This window comes from Apodemus sylvaticus, chromosome 4 (assembly GCF_947179515.1).
Source record: "Apodemus sylvaticus chromosome 4, mApoSyl1.1, whole genome shotgun sequence".
Classification (NCBI taxonomy): Eukaryota; Metazoa; Chordata; class Mammalia; order Rodentia; family Muridae; genus Apodemus; species Apodemus sylvaticus.
This window is the reverse complement of record NC_067475.1, coordinates 145,914,986-145,934,455: the sequence shown is the minus strand read 5'-3', so window position 1 is coordinate 145,934,455 and position 19,470 is coordinate 145,914,986. Positions and strand designations below refer to the sequence as shown.

At 35.1% G+C, this 19,470-nt stretch overlaps 1 protein-coding gene across 1 annotated transcript; it reads left to right on the top strand.

Moving 5' to 3' along the window:
* Positions 1-19,013: 19,013 nt before the first annotated feature.
* On the top strand, positions 19,014-19,223 carry LOC127683734 (protein transport protein Sec61 subunit gamma-like). Its single transcript, XM_052180982.1, has one exon. The coding sequence runs from the start codon at positions 19,014-19,016 to the stop codon at positions 19,221-19,223; it is 210 nt and encodes a 69-aa protein (XP_052036942.1).
* The last annotated feature ends 247 nt before the right edge of the window (positions 19,224-19,470 follow it).

Here is a 19,470-nt window from a genome sequence, read left to right as displayed (position 1 = left end):
ATTTCCTCACCATCACAAAATGTAAGAGTCTCTCCTTCATTTTATTATGTATTTCTGAATGTGATTTGTTAAAGTTATACTTGATTCTTTAGTTTTAAAATTTAATAATAAATATTCCAATCTGCACTTTCTTTGCTTATTTCTTTTCAGAGGGGCTTTTCATGACATCCGTCTACTATTGGCCCTATATCCCTGTATTATGCTTATTAGTAGCTAAGTAAATAAGAAATTTAGAAGGGGTCATCTCTTGATTAATTTATTTATGAATATAATATATAATACATTATTTTTCTTTTTATTCCCATATCTGATTCCCTTATTTCTATTCAAATTCATGTTTTGCTTTAATTGTTGTTGTTACATATGTACACAAATGTATAAATACCTAAAATAAGTATGCTGAGCTTATTTAGTGTTGTTTGAACATGTGACTTCAGAAATGATAATTAATATTGCATAACAGGGGGTCTTGTCTCTGGGAAGGACACATTCTTCATTCCACAGCAGTCACTAATTGCCTCTATGAATGGGGCCCCATCAGATATCCTCTTTCCAAGTTAGCAGGTCTATTGGTATTGTCATTGCTTTGATCTTATTAAGTAGCCATATTTTTTAAGTATCATGAGTGTAGCTTCCCTGTGGTTTATAGAAGATACAACCTTCATGAAGAATTCCAGGTCCTCTGTTTCTCACCATCTTTCTGCCCTCTCTTTTCTTTGTTCCCCAGGCCTTAAATAAGGGAGCTGTGTTATAGATGTGTACAATGGGACTGTGCAGCCTATAATCTATTACACTCTACATTTTGAGCAGTTGTGGCTTTCTAGAATGATTTATGTGTGTTGCAAAGAGAAACTTCTTTGACAAGAGGTATGCTACATTTACCTCTGAGTATAAGTATTTGGAATGCCTTTAGGAATTATTCTGATTTTAGAAAATGATAGTAGTAGATTCTTCTCTAATATCTGTAGCATCTCCAGAACTATACTGATAACTAGATTTCTAGTATCAAGTGGGATTTCTTACATAATTACATTATAAATATTTTGGGATCACTTGATCGTATGGTTTCAGTGTGAATGGTCCTCATGAGCTCATATATTTGAATTTTTGGTCTTCATTTTGTAGATATGTGTGAAAACATTTAAGTGTGCGAGTGGTCTTTTTGGAGGAGGTGTGTCCCTGGGCCTGGGTTTTGATTTCAAAAGCCCATACTGGTTCAGTTAGCTCTCTCTGTCTCATGTTTGAGGGCAAAATATAAGTGTAACACTCAAGTATTTTTTTTCTTTGAGATGCTTTGGTCTTGGTACTTCATCACAGGAAGAGGAAAGTAACTAAGTACTCGCTGGGCTGGTGTGCTGGACTTTGTTGTGATGTTGCTTTCCCTTGGCAACTTTCAAAGCATCTTCTGGTACCTAGGATAGCTAGTAGTCTTTTGGGAAGTGGGTTTGTGTCAAACCAGCTGGAGTCCTCTAAGTCATGCGTATGTAATGGATGGGGTCTTCAGCAACAAACACTTATTTTCAAATTCTAGCAGGAAACAATGCATTATCATTGCATTAAATACAGCTTTTTTCCTTTATTCCCTTACACATGTCCAAAAGGTAATTTCAAGAGCACCAAGTTTTAGAGACAAATAGCAGCCAAGCCACCTACTAAGCCACCTACTAAGCCACCTACTAAGCATGCTCATCTACAAGACTTTGCATTTCTTCATTTAATATCTCAAGCAAATTCAGCTCAGGTGAATTAGTAAATACTGTGACCTGCAAAGATACAATGTACTATTCTTTAAGAGAATACAATTTCAGTTCCCAGTGCTCTTCTCAGACTGCGAAGAACTGTCTGTGATCTAAGCTCCAGAGGGTATGATACATCTGGCCTCCATAGAAGCTAAGCTAATCTGTAAATATGCCTACACACAAATACAGAAATGTGTAAATTAAAATAAAATTTGAAAAAAGCCTTTAGATGATAGTTGCTGCTATCATTGATACTAATGTTTTAATATGGGTTTACTAGTTATTTTCCATGGATTAGGTATTCAGGATTGTAGACTTTATATATTTCAAAATTAATGGGAAAGACAGTTAAAGTAATTTAAAAAGAGAATAAAGCCAGACATAATGGTGCATACCTTGAATCCTGATACTCAGAAGGCAGATACAGGAAGATCTGTGTGAGTTTTAGATCACACTGGACTATTCTATGAGACCTATCTAAAACAACAACAGCAACAATAACAAAAACAAAAACTAGGTAACAATATTGCTAATACAGACCATACACAAGTCGTCAGGCTGCAGCCAGTTACCCACAGCATGCACTCACTTGTGCTGTCTTTTCTTGGAGGTCCAAATGTGTTGCTTTGGACCCTGACCAAGACCCTTGGGGGGCAGGATTAAGGTACAGAGTCAAGGACAGTGACTCTGGAAGTCAAGCAGACTTTTTTTTAACTTTCATCTTAACTTTTTTTTTTTTTAGATATATTCTTCATTTACATTTCAAATGTTGTCCCCTTTCCTGATCCCCACCCGGAAAGTCTCATAGCCCATCTACCCTGCCCCTATTCTCCAATCAGCCCTCTCTGGCTTTCCTGTCCCAGCATTCCCCCACACTGCTAAATTGAGCCTTTCTAGGACCAAGGGCTCCCCTCCCTTTGATGTGCTACAAGGCCATCCTCTGCTGCAGACTCTTATTGTGGAAACTGGGGAAACATTTATACCCGCTCCCATCATCTAACTGGCTGCTCTCAAGTAGCCACATGTGGCGCTGTGTCTTTTTCATTGGCTGTCTCTATTGCCTAATCTAACAGTCTCTAGTCAGGCCAGAAGATTCTTGGTTGATAGGAATGAAGTATCAGTATCACATGACCCAGTATTGCTTCTGGGCCTGCTTAGCTAAGTTCCTCCTACACAAATGTCTTTGAAATTGTTTAGCACTCAGGTAGAAAGGAATTGTAGACATTCGATGGATTACTTGATTTTCAAAATGTTTTTCACGCTTGAAAAAAAATACACCTTTTAAATCTATGAGATCTATTTTACTATCCTTCACCCTAATTATTTTCTAGCTCTGATGTTCCTTGCATATTCAATATAAAAATACCTGATCTATGCATTATTAGGAGTCTTTAAAAATTTAGTTAGCTTTCTTTAATCTATTTCATGCTTTTATAACATTAAAGAGTCACATTATTGAAAATTTGTTTTGATGCTAGCCTTTCTTACAAGTATTTCTAGTAAAAGAAAAAGAAGAAAGAAGAGACAGAAGAAGTTGATTTCAATTCATTTTTTTTAATATGGTACAGTGAATTGCTGTTTTTCAAGTTTAAACATAATACATAATATGTAAATATACTAGTGAACTAGGTGGAGGAAATGAAAAATTATTCCTAAATGTTTTGTGTTTGACAGTTTCCTTCTGTTTGGCATCATGGCATGGAATGGCAATGGTTGCAGGAACATGTGAATATTTGATCATAGGAACTTATAGTATTATTGAGACTATGTAAACAAAGGAAGCAAATTACTTCCAACATAGCAGAGTGTGCTTTCTCTAGGCCTATCAACACAGGTGACTACTGCAGCCGTGATTCCTCAATCTCATTTGCTATACAGCTAGAAAAGCTTAACCATTTTTAAGGAGCTTTAAGAAGATTTGCAGTAACTGGATATAGACTGGACTACTGTAATCACCAATAGTCATACTGTGCCATTTAAACCAATTTATAAAAGACCATGTCCTGGACTTCTAGAAATGTATAACACTATCAGAGAGGATGTGTGTTAAGCCCATCACAAAACAAACAATTTTGCTCTGCCAGCTTGAAGTGGTATTTAGTTAAACAGAAAAGGAGAAAATTGAGGGCTGAAGGGAAATTTCAGGGAATTGGTTTGGTATGCTATGTTTGAAATATGTAGGTCTTACTCAGAGATCTTTGGCACCAGACCAAGGATAGTGTTCACTTTCCTCATAGCTAACAAGTGCATTGAGGAATAGTGGGAATGAAGTTTGGGGAGAATAATGAAATGCATGAGCGATTTACTATTCCAACTGTCTCTCTTCTCAATTTGAAGCAATGAGTGTTAAAGGCATTCCATGTTTATCCAGGAAAGTCAGGAAGGCAGTGAGTTAACAGGTAATGCAATAATCTGAGGGCTAGCTATGCCTCACTGGTTAAAAGTGGTTAAAATAGAACTCAGTTCCTTTTGAGGCACCCATACCTGAGGGCTCATGGCTGCCTGAAATTCTAGAACCAGGGCTTAGGATGGAACCTGCACTTATGTGTACAAACTCCCATACAAATGCACACATAAAGATAAATGCAAAATTAAACCTTAAAAACACAACTTGTGGAGATTGTCTAATTTCCTTTATTAAAAGAAGCTTAAGTAACTGGTCTCTTATCTTAGCACCCAAAAGACAGAGGCAGGGGTATAACTGAGTTTGAGGCCAGACTAAGGGCAGAGACAGGAAATAAGGGAAGGATAGGGAGAGGAAAGAGGGAGGAAGGAAGGGAATGGGAGGAGGGAGATTCTGTGTTTGTTCATATTCTGTGATGGAATCATATTTCAAATGATACGTAATTAAGATATGCTGAAACAAATTTTTACATAAATTATCAAAACATGTGCAATATCCTTTCCCAAGATTTGGGATTATCTATGAATATTAACACATTAATTTTCAATTTTTATTTTTCATTGCTTTCATGTAGATTTTTTTAGATGAAAATACCAAATGGTTTCTTTGTTTGAAACTATCATTATTTAGAAACTTAAAAATATTCTGGCTTGGGTAGTTTTATTGAATATACCACAGGGAACACTAACTACACTAATAAAATAAATAATATAATAGATAGAAGATTTCCCTCCTTTGCTTTTGTAAAAGCCACAATGTATCCTGGCAAAAGCCTTATTTCAGACAACAGGAAAGTTATTGTCTCCTAATTTAGACAAAAGATAGAGAAGATGTAAAACTTACTGATACAGAACTAGGTCAGTGTTGTTCATTTTAGATTCATGAAAATATCTCCTGTAAATATTCAGAGGACAGAAGGGACAATGTGAATATTTATTCTACCCCATATTGTTTGGACTTTTAAAGTAAACACTTTTCTAGCATCATGAGCCATGGAGAACAATATTGAGATAAGTGTAGTCTATGTCCATATCTGCAGAATACTCACAGTGACATATTTACATGACTGCTCATGCATAGCTTGAAGTGTTTATGTATTTATTTATATTTTCATTTCATTCTAACATTGCTGCAGTAAAGGGCAAGAAAGATGAGTAGTAATGGGAAGCTAATATTTTGGTGGAGTTTAACTCTCAAATTAATTTGGCACTAGATATTTTTTAAAATATGTTTTATTGAAATATTATAATTACAGAATTACATAATTTCCCCCCTAACCCCACCACCCACCTCCAGGTAAGCCTCCTCTAAAACCTTTCATGTTCTCTACTTTCAGTTTGATAGCCTGTTTTTTTTTTATTAGTATTGTAAAACACACACACACACACACACACACACACACACACATGCATACAAGCCTGCACAGACAGAGACAACAGACACACACAGAATATATGCACAAATAATAATAATGAAAACTAGTGAGTCTGGGTTTGGTGATGGTGTGTTTCAAGGCTGACAACTCCAGGTGGGACATGTTTATCATTGAGAGAGGCTAAATCTTCTCTAAGCAGTCATTGGTTGCCTGCAGTTCTGTCTGTCAGAGAGGAACCTCTTGAAAATATTTCACCTTCCATATTAGCATGGCCACTAATCCTGCCACTTTTTCAGTCTCAGTTATGTGGTTATTTCCAAAAGAGGCAGTTTCTGTCACTACTGTCTGGTTCTTAAAATCTTTCTGCCCCTTCTTCCATGGTATTCTCTGAGCCATAAGTGCAGGAGCTGTGATGTAGATGGATCCTTCAGACCCGGGCTCCCCATGCTCTCTTGATCGATACGTTCCGTCCAGTTGAGCTTTCCTCTTGTGGTATTCATTTTCTCTTCAACGCAGATTCTTTGAGGGGTTGTAACTAAAGTTATCTGTGAGGAAAAGATTTCAAATATAGTCAGGAAGTATGCCGGTGAGGCAAGGTAGCAATAGTATATTTTTTTCTAAGTTTCACTAGCCCTAGAAAGCTGGCTACTTTTCCCATACTGGGAGTAACTTCTTTATTGTCTTGGCCTTAATTACAATTAGATAGCTGTGAGTTACTACAAGTCTGTAAGTGCCTCTTACTGCACAAGCCTCTGTGCATATCTACCCATGCTGATTATTGTCACACAGGTAGGGCTGTTCCTTTGCTTCCTTCACTTGGCAGCTTGCAGAGCACTTCTTAGAACCATGGAAGCTAGATGGCAAGAAAGGAGTTTGCAAGTCAGATCCAGCTAGAGCCATCTGAGCCCTGTGTCGTCCACAATAAATGGCCAACTCAACCGCTGAGAAGTAACAGAGGGCATTTTTAATGATCTGTATTGTTTTACGAGGCTGTTAGACAACTTTGATCAGCCTTTGGAAAGGGTTTCTTTTGCATAGTATAAAGATTTTTGTTAGCCTATGGATGATGTTCATCTATGGAGTACTGTCTTACCAAGAAGCTTTATTTATATACATACAAACATATATATAAATATAAGAATATATATTCTTATATTTGTGTAGGACTATATATATCATATATAATCTTTTGTTTATTTTTAGTATAAGTTTATGTAAATATAAAGTACTATGCTTCTTTGAGTTTTACCTATCTTGAAGTTATTGTCTCTTCTTCTTCTGTACTGACTCATACTACTTCCACACAGCTTGAGACACCCTTCATATTATGTGTTTTCCCATTTCTTATCACATGACTTGTATCAACTGAAAAAAAAAAACCCACAGAGTAGGGTATAATCTTTGCCAGCTATACCTCTGACAGAGCATTAATATCCAGAATTAAAAACAAAAGACCAAACAAACCAGGAAAAAAGTACTTCTAAGAAACAGAGTCGAGGAAACATGACCCGAGTCAAAAAGTAGCAAGGTGATCTGGGATGGCTCTTCTGCATTGTCAGTTTGAGTATACATGTAATTAACATAAACCTCATGCAATTGGACATAGCTGTGAGGAATTTTTATTTAATTGGATCCTTGAAAGTAGGAAGACTCACCTGCAGTAAGACTATTAATTGGTTTGTTGTTGTTACTCTTCTTGTATTTTCAACAAGAAAAACAAGAAAAAGTTTTCAGTTGAGGTATGTGTAAACATGGAAGAACAATGGCTAGCTGGACAGTGACTGAATTACCTCAGGTATGATAAAAATGTCTTGTAATATTTTTAATGAAGGAAAAAGTCACATGAAAATGAATATAAAATAAATACAAAATCAATGTCATTTGTAGCTCTCAAACTTAACAAAAATTTAATACATTATCATACATCAAAAAGGAATCCAGAAGTAGGTAATTAGTAATTGATATATTTTGTTCTATTTTAACTATAAAAATTAAATTTCTGTTAGGCAAGTTTTAAATTTAAATAAATAGAAACATTGGATTAATTAAATTTAAGTTAATTAATTAAAATTAAAATTAGTTTGTATAGATCTCTAAGCCCATTTTATGTCTAAACAATATAATTACTTAATGTTGAGTTATAAAAACAAGCTATTATTATATCAAAATTGTACCAAGGTTTTACTTTTGTTGAAAATATATTAAATATTGACTATTACAAATATATTATGTATATGTAATATACATACAATAATAATACTCACAAATGTAGCATTCAAAATTCATCATGTTGTCAACTTATATCACTGTGACTATTCCTTAAGTGAAATTAGTTTTATAAAGGTTTATACACAAACATAATTAATTCATGAATGAAAAATGAAAATAATACACATGCATACACATTATATACATTCACATATACAATATTAATACATATTATATATATATATATATATATATATATATATATATATATATATATATATTTCCAGAATCACAAACTTTATCACAGTAGAGGAAAGGCAAATGATTCTTTGTCAGTGCTTGTCATTACACATCTTATTTATAGACATAATATTTGAGAGAAAGATATGACCTTATATTAGCTTTCATTTTCTGTACTTAAATGGTTCTACAGCTCAAACCCAAACAATATTTCTCAAAATGCCTGCTATCATTGGCAGTAAAGCTTATAGAATTTCTATACTTAAGCACTTAGACATGGTCATATTGAAGTCCTGGGAAACAGATATGGAGATACTTCTGATAGGGATACGCAGGCTTATGTGTAGGTTTAGAAAGCTTTGAATGGGCTGAGACTGAACTCTTAGAATTGCCCCTTGACAATTTGGGGTTTCTGAGTTCTGGTAGCTGTTTGCCAGAAAGTGCTCAGAGATATAGCAGTGTTCTTTCACAGAATCTATTTGTATTTCAAGTTCCGGTCCAATAATTTACTAAAAGAGAAGCAACAAAGTAGGTAGGAGCACTTGCCCTTTCAGGTTTACAGATGTTTGATTTTGTTCTCGGTCTCTTAAGGTAATATCCTTGTCTGGGATGCTGATATTCTTGGTCTATCACATCCATGACATTTTGTTTTCCTAGTTCATGGTTTTTCAGAATTGAAGGAAAGGGAAAAAGAAACTTAATGAGATGAATTAGTATCAATATTTTGATACCTACTAGGTTTTTGCTTATTCAAATTGTTGATTTAAGTCATATACTTAATTTGAGTGGTCCTTTTAATGCTTTGGTTTTAAGTACTATCTCTTCTCTCCCGACTACCAGCCTTGATTTTTTTTACTTCCACATATTTATGAATTAAGGAATATCCCAAAGTGGTATATTTAATTTGTTTGGGTTTTTTGGTACCTTTCTTATAGATAGGCATATATGTGGATAATTAGATAAATGATAAATTATAATTACATTGGTAGATTGAAAATGGGATTGATTGATAGATCATAGACAATTATATAAATGTATAAGAGATGTTTATATAGATAGATGTACCAGTACATATGTCTACATTAGGGCTGCAGACATTACATAATGTCAGATATGGTAATTGCAGATTGAAGTACCAGTTCCTTTATTCTGCTTTAATAACTAGTGTGTAATAATATGTTATTCCATTTAAAGAAAGAGTTTTGATACTATAAAATCGTAGAAACCAACCATCTATTTTTGTAGTTGCTCTGTTTATTCTTTTGGGAAATTTCTAGTGCTCTGTGGAGAATAGTCCAGCAGATCCTTCACTTTGAAAGTTTATGGTAGAGTTTTATTGTAGAATGTTTCCCAGAACTTCATTAAGTTCAGGGGTCCTCCTGGGGTGCTTTCTCATAGAAGTTGCACACCAGATCATTTTACAGTCTCCCAGATGCAGGAGAAAGACACCATGACCTCTGTGTTTGAGCCGGGGCTTCTCTCATCATGCTGTAATTTCAATATATGATATCAAAGTAGTACAATATGTCCCCTACTATGCTAATTATAGGATATGGGCGTGACAAATGTTTTGGGCCCTTTATATGAATTCTTCTACTGAATATGATTCTAGTTTTCCATATATCTTATAGCTTTTGTAGTGGAAGTCAGTTTTTTTTTCGGTCATTGAAGCCAGACAAATAATATAAAACTTTTCACAATGCCTCAGAGTAGCCTTTCTAAACAGGAAGCTTCTTTGTCATTAAAGGACCACATATTTATTTTATTCTACTTAAACTGCTTTCAGTGTCTATCACCTTAATCCTTGATAATTTCAGCTTTATTTCTGTATTGAACTTTTTAATGAGGTTTATCTTTTGTAATTTTTACCATGATTGATGTATACATGTTCAATGATACAAGAAGACCTGTGAACTCAAGGATGTTGTTTGTTTAGTACATAGTAATACTTAATCCCTTTTATTATTGCTTGAAGTTTTAAAAGTCATCCATCCATACAATGAACTAATAGTATGCCTTTGACATTTATTTGTATTCTATTTCTTTGCTTTGAACACGTGTATTTATGAACATTAATTTTGTGCATATGTATGTTGAAATGCAAACTACACACATAGCAATGAAGGTAACTTCCTTGTCTTTATAATCTCAAGATTCTATACAAATTTAAGTTTTTCAAGGTAAAATTATAGTTGGTTGTAACATTTAATTCACCAAAGAAAGTTGATGCAGGAAAGGGTACAATAAGAAATCTGGATGTAAACTATATTGTAACTTGAGATACAATAAATCAAAACGAGTCTTTTCAAATGGAGGCTGTAGGACTTACAACATGTAGAAGCTGGGTTTACATGAATATGGTGTTTGTTGTTTTTCTAGTTTCAATGAGAAAATGCCCTAACAATGGCAAACTAGGGGAGAAATGGTTTATTTCACTTCACAGTTCCAAGTTATAGTGCATCAGAGGGGAGACATTGCAGCAGAAAAGATATGGCACAAGTGTGGAAGAAGTAGACACTTGCATTTCTATTATCAGGAACAGAGCAAGAAGTGCCGAATGCCTGGGTTTAGATGCCATTTCTTTGTTACTCATTCCAGGGCACACCCCAGAAAATGTTGCAATGCAAATTCAGAGTAAATCTTCTTACATAAATTTTCAGTTAACACAATTAAGAAAACTAATTACAACTATGTGAAAAGGAGAGTCTAATTTAGACAATTACTCATTAGGGCTCTATTCCCAGGGACTTTAGATTATATCTAGTTGATAAAATATTTATCATATCTCTCCTTGAATATACAAGACTTTTGCAAATTAAAGCCAGCTCAAATGACATGGGAGGAGAGAATTCGTGAAGTCCCATTCCTGTCTGATGAGCTCTCAGCAATTGATGCTTATGTGGACAGGACGAATCAGTTTTCTTCAGAAATAAAGGTTTTGAGAGGCTACCCATGCCTCAGCCAAAGATCCCATAGTCGTGTGCAGTCAAGCATCAGTAGAGGTGTTTGGTGGGTATTAACAAGAAAGAGAAGGACACAGAGCACACTGAGTTTGTGAAGAAAAAGTGTGTGTGTGTGTGTGTGTGTGTGTATTTGTGTGTGTGTGTGTGTGTGTGTGTGTGTGTGTGTGTGTGTGTGTGGAGAGGGTTCTGTAAAGATGAAATGGAGATGAGTGAAAGGGGACTGGTTTGATCCAAGCAGAACACATGGTGGATATGTGAATACAAAATCAAATATTTAAAATTTTGAAAAGCCTATCCCAAAACAAAACATGAAAAAGTTGGAATAAAAGAAGAAAGACTTGATAAGTCTTACTGTATCATATAAAACAACATTTTTAATTCATTACATATAGATTTAAATTAGAGTGTATGAGAAAAAATATATACCTGGGGTGGGGGGAAGCCATCTGAGTTAAAGGGAGGTACTTGAAGCCACAACCCTGCTTATGTGGAGTTTTCTAAATCCATTTCCAATGGAACTTGTCTGATTAGTGCTAGAAAAGCATTCGGAGTCTTCATCCAATACTACTAACTGTATAAATTACTACCTTTCCCATTTAACCACAAGGGACAGATTGCTTTTAGAAGTAATCTGCCCAGGGATACCTGAACAATGCAGGATTCAGACTGCAGTCAGAGGCCATATTCTCTCCACAGCCTTACCTTGCCTTCCGTGGAAAGTAAGAGCACCTGAGTACATGGCACACCTCAGTCTTGTTGTACTCTGTTCTGTTGTCATCTAAGACAGTGTTCTGCTTCCGTGTCTTCATGGGGGAATTTTGTTAAAGACTAAAATGATTATTGGAGAAAAAGAATTTTAATGGTTAAAAAGTTACCATTTCAAAGGTAACTTTAATTCTAGGAAAGTACAATTCTGAATGTTCAAAAAATTGTCATTTTATAATGCATTCAGTGTCTCTCCCCAGCAGCTCTCAGAGGGTAAGAAGCCTGTCTCAATTTGCTCCGATTCCCCAAATATTCCATGATTTGATGAGTTGATTTGGATTGCGGGACAAATGGGACCAATATGTATACAGAGTTACATATTTTGCTGGTATCAGTGTATGAATAATTTCTAGAAACAAATGCACAATATATATTTGGAATTATATCTCTCAGAAGTTAATATTGGATTGGTGAGATGGTTCACATGTTAAGAACATTCTTCCAGAACACTTCGGGTGGCTCCAAGAATACATATGGCAGCTGGCAACTGGCATAAATTTGTGCCTAGAATTAAGACATCTAATATATGTATACACTCATATAAAACACATAATTTAAAAAAATCATGGATAGAAATGGTCTACTAATACAATCAAAATAATGTATTTTACTTCTATCTTTACTTTTTTACAAAGTATTGGAATTTATAGATACACTATAAAAATAATTCTAGTTCAATATTACTGATCGTCAATCTAGAATCAGAAGAACTAAGAGTATTTTGTTGCTGTTGTTGTTGTTACTTAATTTCTCAGTTTCAGAACTGTGAAATGAAAGCTGCCTTTGTTGTAGGTATGAAAGGAAGATTTAAATCTCGTAAAAATTCAGTAAATAATAGCTATTATACTTATTGATAATAAACTAGAACTTCATCTATCTTTCTCTCAAATCAATATTTTTTCTTTTATTGCAAACATAGCTACACTTTCCCATCCTACCCCTAGTTCCCCCTCAACATCTCCCCATCTGGATCTACATTCTTTTTTTTCTTATTAGAAAAGAAACAAGCATCTAAGAATGATAAAATAAAACTAAACAAACACATTGAAATATGACAAAACAACCAAAAAAGAAAAAAAAGTAAAGAAAAAGCACAAGAAATACATGTGAGCATGGAGATATGTTTGTTGTCACAACCAGGAATCCCATAAAACCCCAACTGGGAGCTATAATATGTATGCAAAGGACCTGTAAGGTAAATTTATTTATAATTCTCAATATATCTTTCTTATACTAGGAAAATACATGATGTATACTCAAACTGCTCTTCAGATATTCTGAAGATTAGCTGTTCTAGTTAAAAAGGAATGTGGTCCTATAGAAGCTTAGTGTTCGACTATCATTTCTACATGTCACACAGACACATAGATACATACACACCACACTCACATACAGATACATACATAAACATACACATACATACAAAGGTCCACATGCACATACACACATGCACCCACTCACATACAAACCACATGCCCACATGCTCACTCTTTCTCTCTGTCTCTGTCTCTGTCTCTGTCTCTCTCTCTCTCTCTCTCTCTCTCTCTCTCTCTCTCTCACACACACACACACACACACACACACACACCATCCAGGCATATGCACATAGACATACCATACACATATCACACACACCATACAGAACCAGGAATACATATATACACACACTACACATTCACATACTCCACACAGATATATTTCCTTACTGGAAGCCCAGAGAGGAAACCCAACAGATTTCTTATACAATTTTTGCCAGACAAACCTCCAGATCTTTCCAAATTCATTTCCTATGTACTCTCATGGGATATATATGCCTAGCATGTAGCTCCTATATGTTATAAGTCACAATGGCTTACACTACACAAAGCAAGCCTTGATTGTTCAATTATTCAATCAAAAGTTTTGTATACAATGTGAGGCCAGAATAAAACAGAGAAACAAGCATAATCAATGAATAAAATGAACATTTTTATAGATATCGGGATGTTAATAGCTCTAACTTCTCCAGTGTCTGAAAGAAAGAATAATTAATGTCTGACCATGCACAGTTTTATGAATTTATGCAGTAAAAGGTAACCCATACAGTCAAATGATAAGTAAAAGAAATTCAGACTGCAGCGATGCAATGATGCCCTTGACCTTTCGACCCCATCACTGAGGTAATTACTTGGACCTTGTGTGCAGCTCTTACGGATTTTCATTGCCAGGCTTCCACACAGTTGCATATTTCAGGTTTTATTCACGTGTTGACTGCGATCATCAGGCCTTCTTTAATGTTGGGCCTCATGAGATTGAAAGAGGCTATTCTCTACTCCTGGTGTCTGACAAGTATACTTCCTCAAAGTTGTCTGTGTAAGAATGCCACACAGGGAATTATTTTCAAGTTCTCTCTTTTACAACTCTTCAATTGGTTCTTCCAAAATGTCAGCATTTTGCCTCCAGCTTTTTTTCTTATTGGCTGTCAGATTCTGAAAGGTGTATGGGAAGGGCACTTAATACTGCAGCTAACTGCAAAGTCCCTGAAGTGGACAGGAGCAGGTTGAATGTCCTAAACTTTTAGTATGCTGCCACAGTCACATGCTAAAGACAGAAAAGAAAAAAAAAGTGCCTGAATGGCCTCATGACACAATGAAGCAAAGACATCAAGTACAGACAGATCAGAAAAGACTTTCTCAGAACGTCAAGTCACTGCTTGAAAATAAGACCCAGGGCTGTGGGTAGGCGGCACTTCCAAACAGAAATTGCCTGGATATCAGATATCCCAGGGCTCCCATCATAGACAGAAGATGGGCGGTACAGCCATTTAGAAAGGGATATACATAGAGGATGCCTTAATTGTGAAAATACTGTTGCTCTTTGTATTTCTAAGGCATAAAAACAGAGTCATACTGAGTTAGTCCATTACTGCACACTGTCACTGTATTAGAAATCTGAAGAATTCTGTCTAGTCAATTAACTTACATGCAGTCCATCAGGTCTCTGAGGGTCACACTACATTTACATGATCTATGAAGATGATTAAAGGGTAGATCACATGGGGACCTAGGGGACTGTATACTCCACTTATATCACATTAAAAAAATTTGGATGAAGAAATTGAGAACTAAACTTGAAGTGACAAGACATGGGAAACAATTCTTTATTGCAAGCATCATTTCCAATGCACTTCCATACATTAAGCCAAATTTTGAATTTATTCTCCCCAAACCTGTTTTTCTGCTTGATGCACTTACAGAGAATTTTAGTGTGGACCATGGTTTGTGGTTTACATAACTGTGTGATTTTTTTATGCTGTGTAAATATATGTGAGTATATAGGTATGTTACAATTATTCAATTATACTGCTATAATTACTATATTACTATATTATATTAAGATAGCTACTGAGATCATGTATTATACATGCATTGAAAATTTGCCCAAATGTTTGCATGCACATATGGTCATACTCTTTACATTATAATTGGGTGTTTGAAGATCTTTAAGCTTGAATTTTCTGTATTCATGTGTGTTACATTCTAGCAGGAGTTAAAAAAAAATCTGTTTCAGCCTTATTTTACTGTACTTTGAAATACAGCCCTAATTTATCCATAATTTCAAATGGATAAACTTTGAATTTCTTGGTTAAGTCCTTCCATTTCTAGTATCACATATGTGTAAGGTCAAATTTTTCTTAATTTATATCCATTGAACGATTTAACAGTTTAAGTAGAGAATGGATATGAGAATTAAGTATATTAAGGGTATGTACAGAATATAAGGTCATTTTCTATTAAATATATTTTCCCCTGGAAAATAGAATTCATATCATGTAAATATACTACTTATATTTACTTGAAATAGGTGCTAATACTATTTTTAATAATATACTTCACTTCTCAGTTTTATATTTAATATCATAATTGTCAATATGGTAACAGTGACATATATCTTGCTCTTCAACATTAAAATTTTTATTTTAATATTATATGTGTGGGTGATTAGTCTGCATATTTGTCAGCATACCGCTTATATGTCTGATTCCTGTAGAGGACAGAAAAGGCTATCAGATCTCTTGCAACTAGAGTTAAACATATCTGTGAGTTGCCATTTAGGTTCTGGCATGTAACGTGTGTGTTCTGGAAGAGGAGACAAAGCTCTCAGATACTTAGCCAAATTTTGAATTTCTACTTTCCAAAACTGATAATCATTAAGAATGTAAAATATTTTCAAACCTCCAAGTTTGAGAATATTTGTATTATGACATAGTATAGGTAGTGTTCTAAAAGAAGTTTTATCACAAATCCCTGCAAGATAATCACCAAGGTACCTATCAATTCATTGATTTTGAAGAGTGTATGAGGTCAACTAACAGTATGAAGTATTCCAAAGTCCATACTGGAAAGGATGACCGCAGCCTGCGGGTAATAAAGGTACCATGAACAATCCCACAGATAATGGAAGAGAACATATATCAGGGCAAAAGTTGCCTCAGAAACAGAAACACAATAGAACAAACAGGTCACCATGACAATGAGTGGGTTTCTCTTTTCTGAAAACAATGGATGCAGAAGACATTGAACATGAGTTGCTATAGGTGGTGGTATAGCTCTGCTAGAAGAGCACTACATAGCATGTATGAAGTGTACCTTTAACATTTCATACTCTAAGTTTAGTGGGATATGCCTGTTATTTAAAGAGTTTAAAAGATAGAAATAGGAGAATGTAGTAAAAGCCATCCTTTATTAAATAGGGAGATAAAGGCCAGCTAATATATAAGAGGCACAATGTGTTGTTTGTATTGTTAAAACTAGGTTTGTATGAATATGACTGTGTAATTACTGAGACTATCCCTGGTCTGTTCCCATTCTCTTATATGTCCAGAACACAAACAAGTCTCAGAACAAAAGAGCTACTCTTCCTGTCTCGAATTCCTACTTAGTGAACATAGTTGTTTAACTGATACTAAATACAAATTTACAGTCCTGTGATTTTTCTTGTTATTGTGAAGTCTCACTCACACACACACACACGCACACACACACACACACACACACACACACACACGCACACACACCATATTTGAAAGTATTACGTCAAGTTACATAATATATATTAAGTCACAGACACACATATACATATCCTCCAAACTGCATGCATTGCTCACTGAATGACATATAAAGAAAAGATGTTATTTCCTGAAACAACCCAATTTCAAATGCAATCTAAAGTTAGTTTCCTTCTCAGTTGGAGAGTTCTTAGAATTAGCAATGGTCTGGGGCCATGATTATAACTGGTTCATTTTGCCCAGCTGTGATTGTGTCTCCTTACCTACTGTGTAAATACATCCATCCAATCCCTCCTGTGAATAGCATGGAGCCCATATCAAAATGTCCACACTACATAAATATTTCCAGCAGATGCTTGCAGGGTACACCATTGTGAAAGTGTTGGAAATTTTCAGGTTCTATCACAACAACTCTTATTTAATGGACAGAGCATTACATCAAAACACTGCAACAACTGCTTTTTAAACAATTCTAATGTTCTATTCTGTAGGCTCTTGGGACTCTTGGTCTTTTATAAAGCGACTTCAATGGTTACAGTGGAGCTCCCTAGGAAGGTCATTAGCACAGGTCATGAATTTAACCACCAGCACTGCATAAACAGTTGTTCACTTTTGTAATTTCCACACTGGGGAGGTAGAGATAGGAAGTCGGAAATTCAAGGTCTTCATTTAGATTTATCCTCCACTTCATGAAAGGTTGTGGACCAGTCTGGAATATATGAGAGTCTGTTCAAGAAAAAATTACTACAAACTGAAATTTCTGCCACAGGTTCCATTGTTGTTTCCCTAATATTCATATATTTTTGACCTACCAGAAAAGTACCGTTATGTAATAAGGTCCAATTTTGTGTTCTCAAGACAAAATGCTTCTCTTTGTAAAGTGTGAATTTGACCTTGGAGGGAAGTTAAAATAACAATGGCTCTTTTCAAATAAATCTCTTTTTCTTTTTCAGTCTTGTTGCTAAAGGTAAAGGAGTTCAAGGTCACATAAAGAATTTCTGATGATGTATATGTTTTAAAAATTTATGAGTATTTCCTTTGATATGAACCATCTATTATAGATGAACACTTTATCCTAAACTTTCTAACATAAGGCTCCTTACACAGGTTGATAATGAACTTACTTTAGCTAAAAAACAGTGATGCCTTTGCAATATGAAGTCTTGAGCATTAAATATATTATGGCATTAAATATAAGAATTCTCACATATTACCACATACACATAAACACAGGCATGTGTGGGAATGTGCAATCACATATGTACACCAAAAGTTTATCAGAATCATATGCTTGGGAACTTTATTCAAATCATCAACTTCCTAAATTCTCACTATGACTTTTTACTTCTCAACTATCTTCTTCTTCTTTTAGTTTCTTCTCTAGTGGGCCATTGTATTCAATCCAATAATTAATAAAAATCACAACTTGATGGAAATTATGTCTATAAATCTAAATGGTAGAAAGTATACTGGTTGTAATTTAGAGATGAGTTCCCTGAGGTAGGTTTTCTACAGATTGAGGCAAGGGCTCTATCTTTAAGTTGATATGAAAATTTTAAAATAATAGAAGCATTGCATATTTTTTCAAAATAATGTATGTAGTTTACAAATGTAAATTATATTTTCTTAGCATATACATACAGTTATGGCTATATTTTTAGAATCCATGAAGTGTTGTACATCTTCATCAGTCAAATAAGTTCTATTTAAGTGTCTTGATGATATCTTCTTATGAACAAAGCATCTGAACACCACACACACACACACACACAGAAAGAGAGAGAGAGAGAGAGAGAGAGAGAGAGAGAGAGAGAGAGAGAATGAATTTAGAGGAGACTATCTTAATCCAGACTCAGAAAGAGCATCCCAAAGAAATCATCTGTATTGACAACTTTTTCTAGACTTCTAGCCATGGCCTTGGAGAAGACAAAGGCACTCAGCTTCAGGTGACTGTGTGGACACTAGAAAGCTGATGTAGTAGTAGGATGTAAAGTTAGGCAAGCACTGCCTTCCTTAGACCCTCATTAGGTAAGTATGACAATTCTGTTTTCCCATAGTCAGTTGAAAAAACAGTCATGAAACAAAAGTAGAGATATTGATGGAGGTCATTTTCTTTCCTTCTGAATCTTTTATCCATTGCAGCTGGATCTTAATAGAATCTTCTCAGCCTATCACTAGAAATAAGAGACCTTGTTGAAATCTCATGGTTACTGGTGCTCAGTTCTCTCCCAAGCTATGTGTCTCTATGCTCACAAACCAGCATCCTGCAAACATGGATCAGGTAATGCAGTTTGTCGAGCCAAGTCGGGAGTTTGTAAAAGTCTCAATTCGGCTGGTTAAAAGGTGCACCAAACCTGACAGAAAAGAATTCCATAAGATTACCATGTTCACAGCTATAGGATTTGCTACCATGGGACTCATTGGCTTCTTTGGGAAACTGATCCATGACCGTATTAAGAACATTATTATTATAGGTGGCTGAGTCCTTTCTCATCATGGGACTAGTGAACCAACAAAGGGATGACAAACTCATGAAGAAAAATGTTGCCTGGGGGAAATAAATAAATAAATAAATAATCTAATGTGTCCAGAGGCAGCTAGGTCACCTCATCACTTGGTTGCAGAAATGCTGGGTGTGCACTGGGTTTTTGAACAAGGCAACTCTATCTCTGAAACCTAGGAGGTGTCAGAGGCAAAATTCAGGTAGGAAGAGGGCAGATCCCACCTAC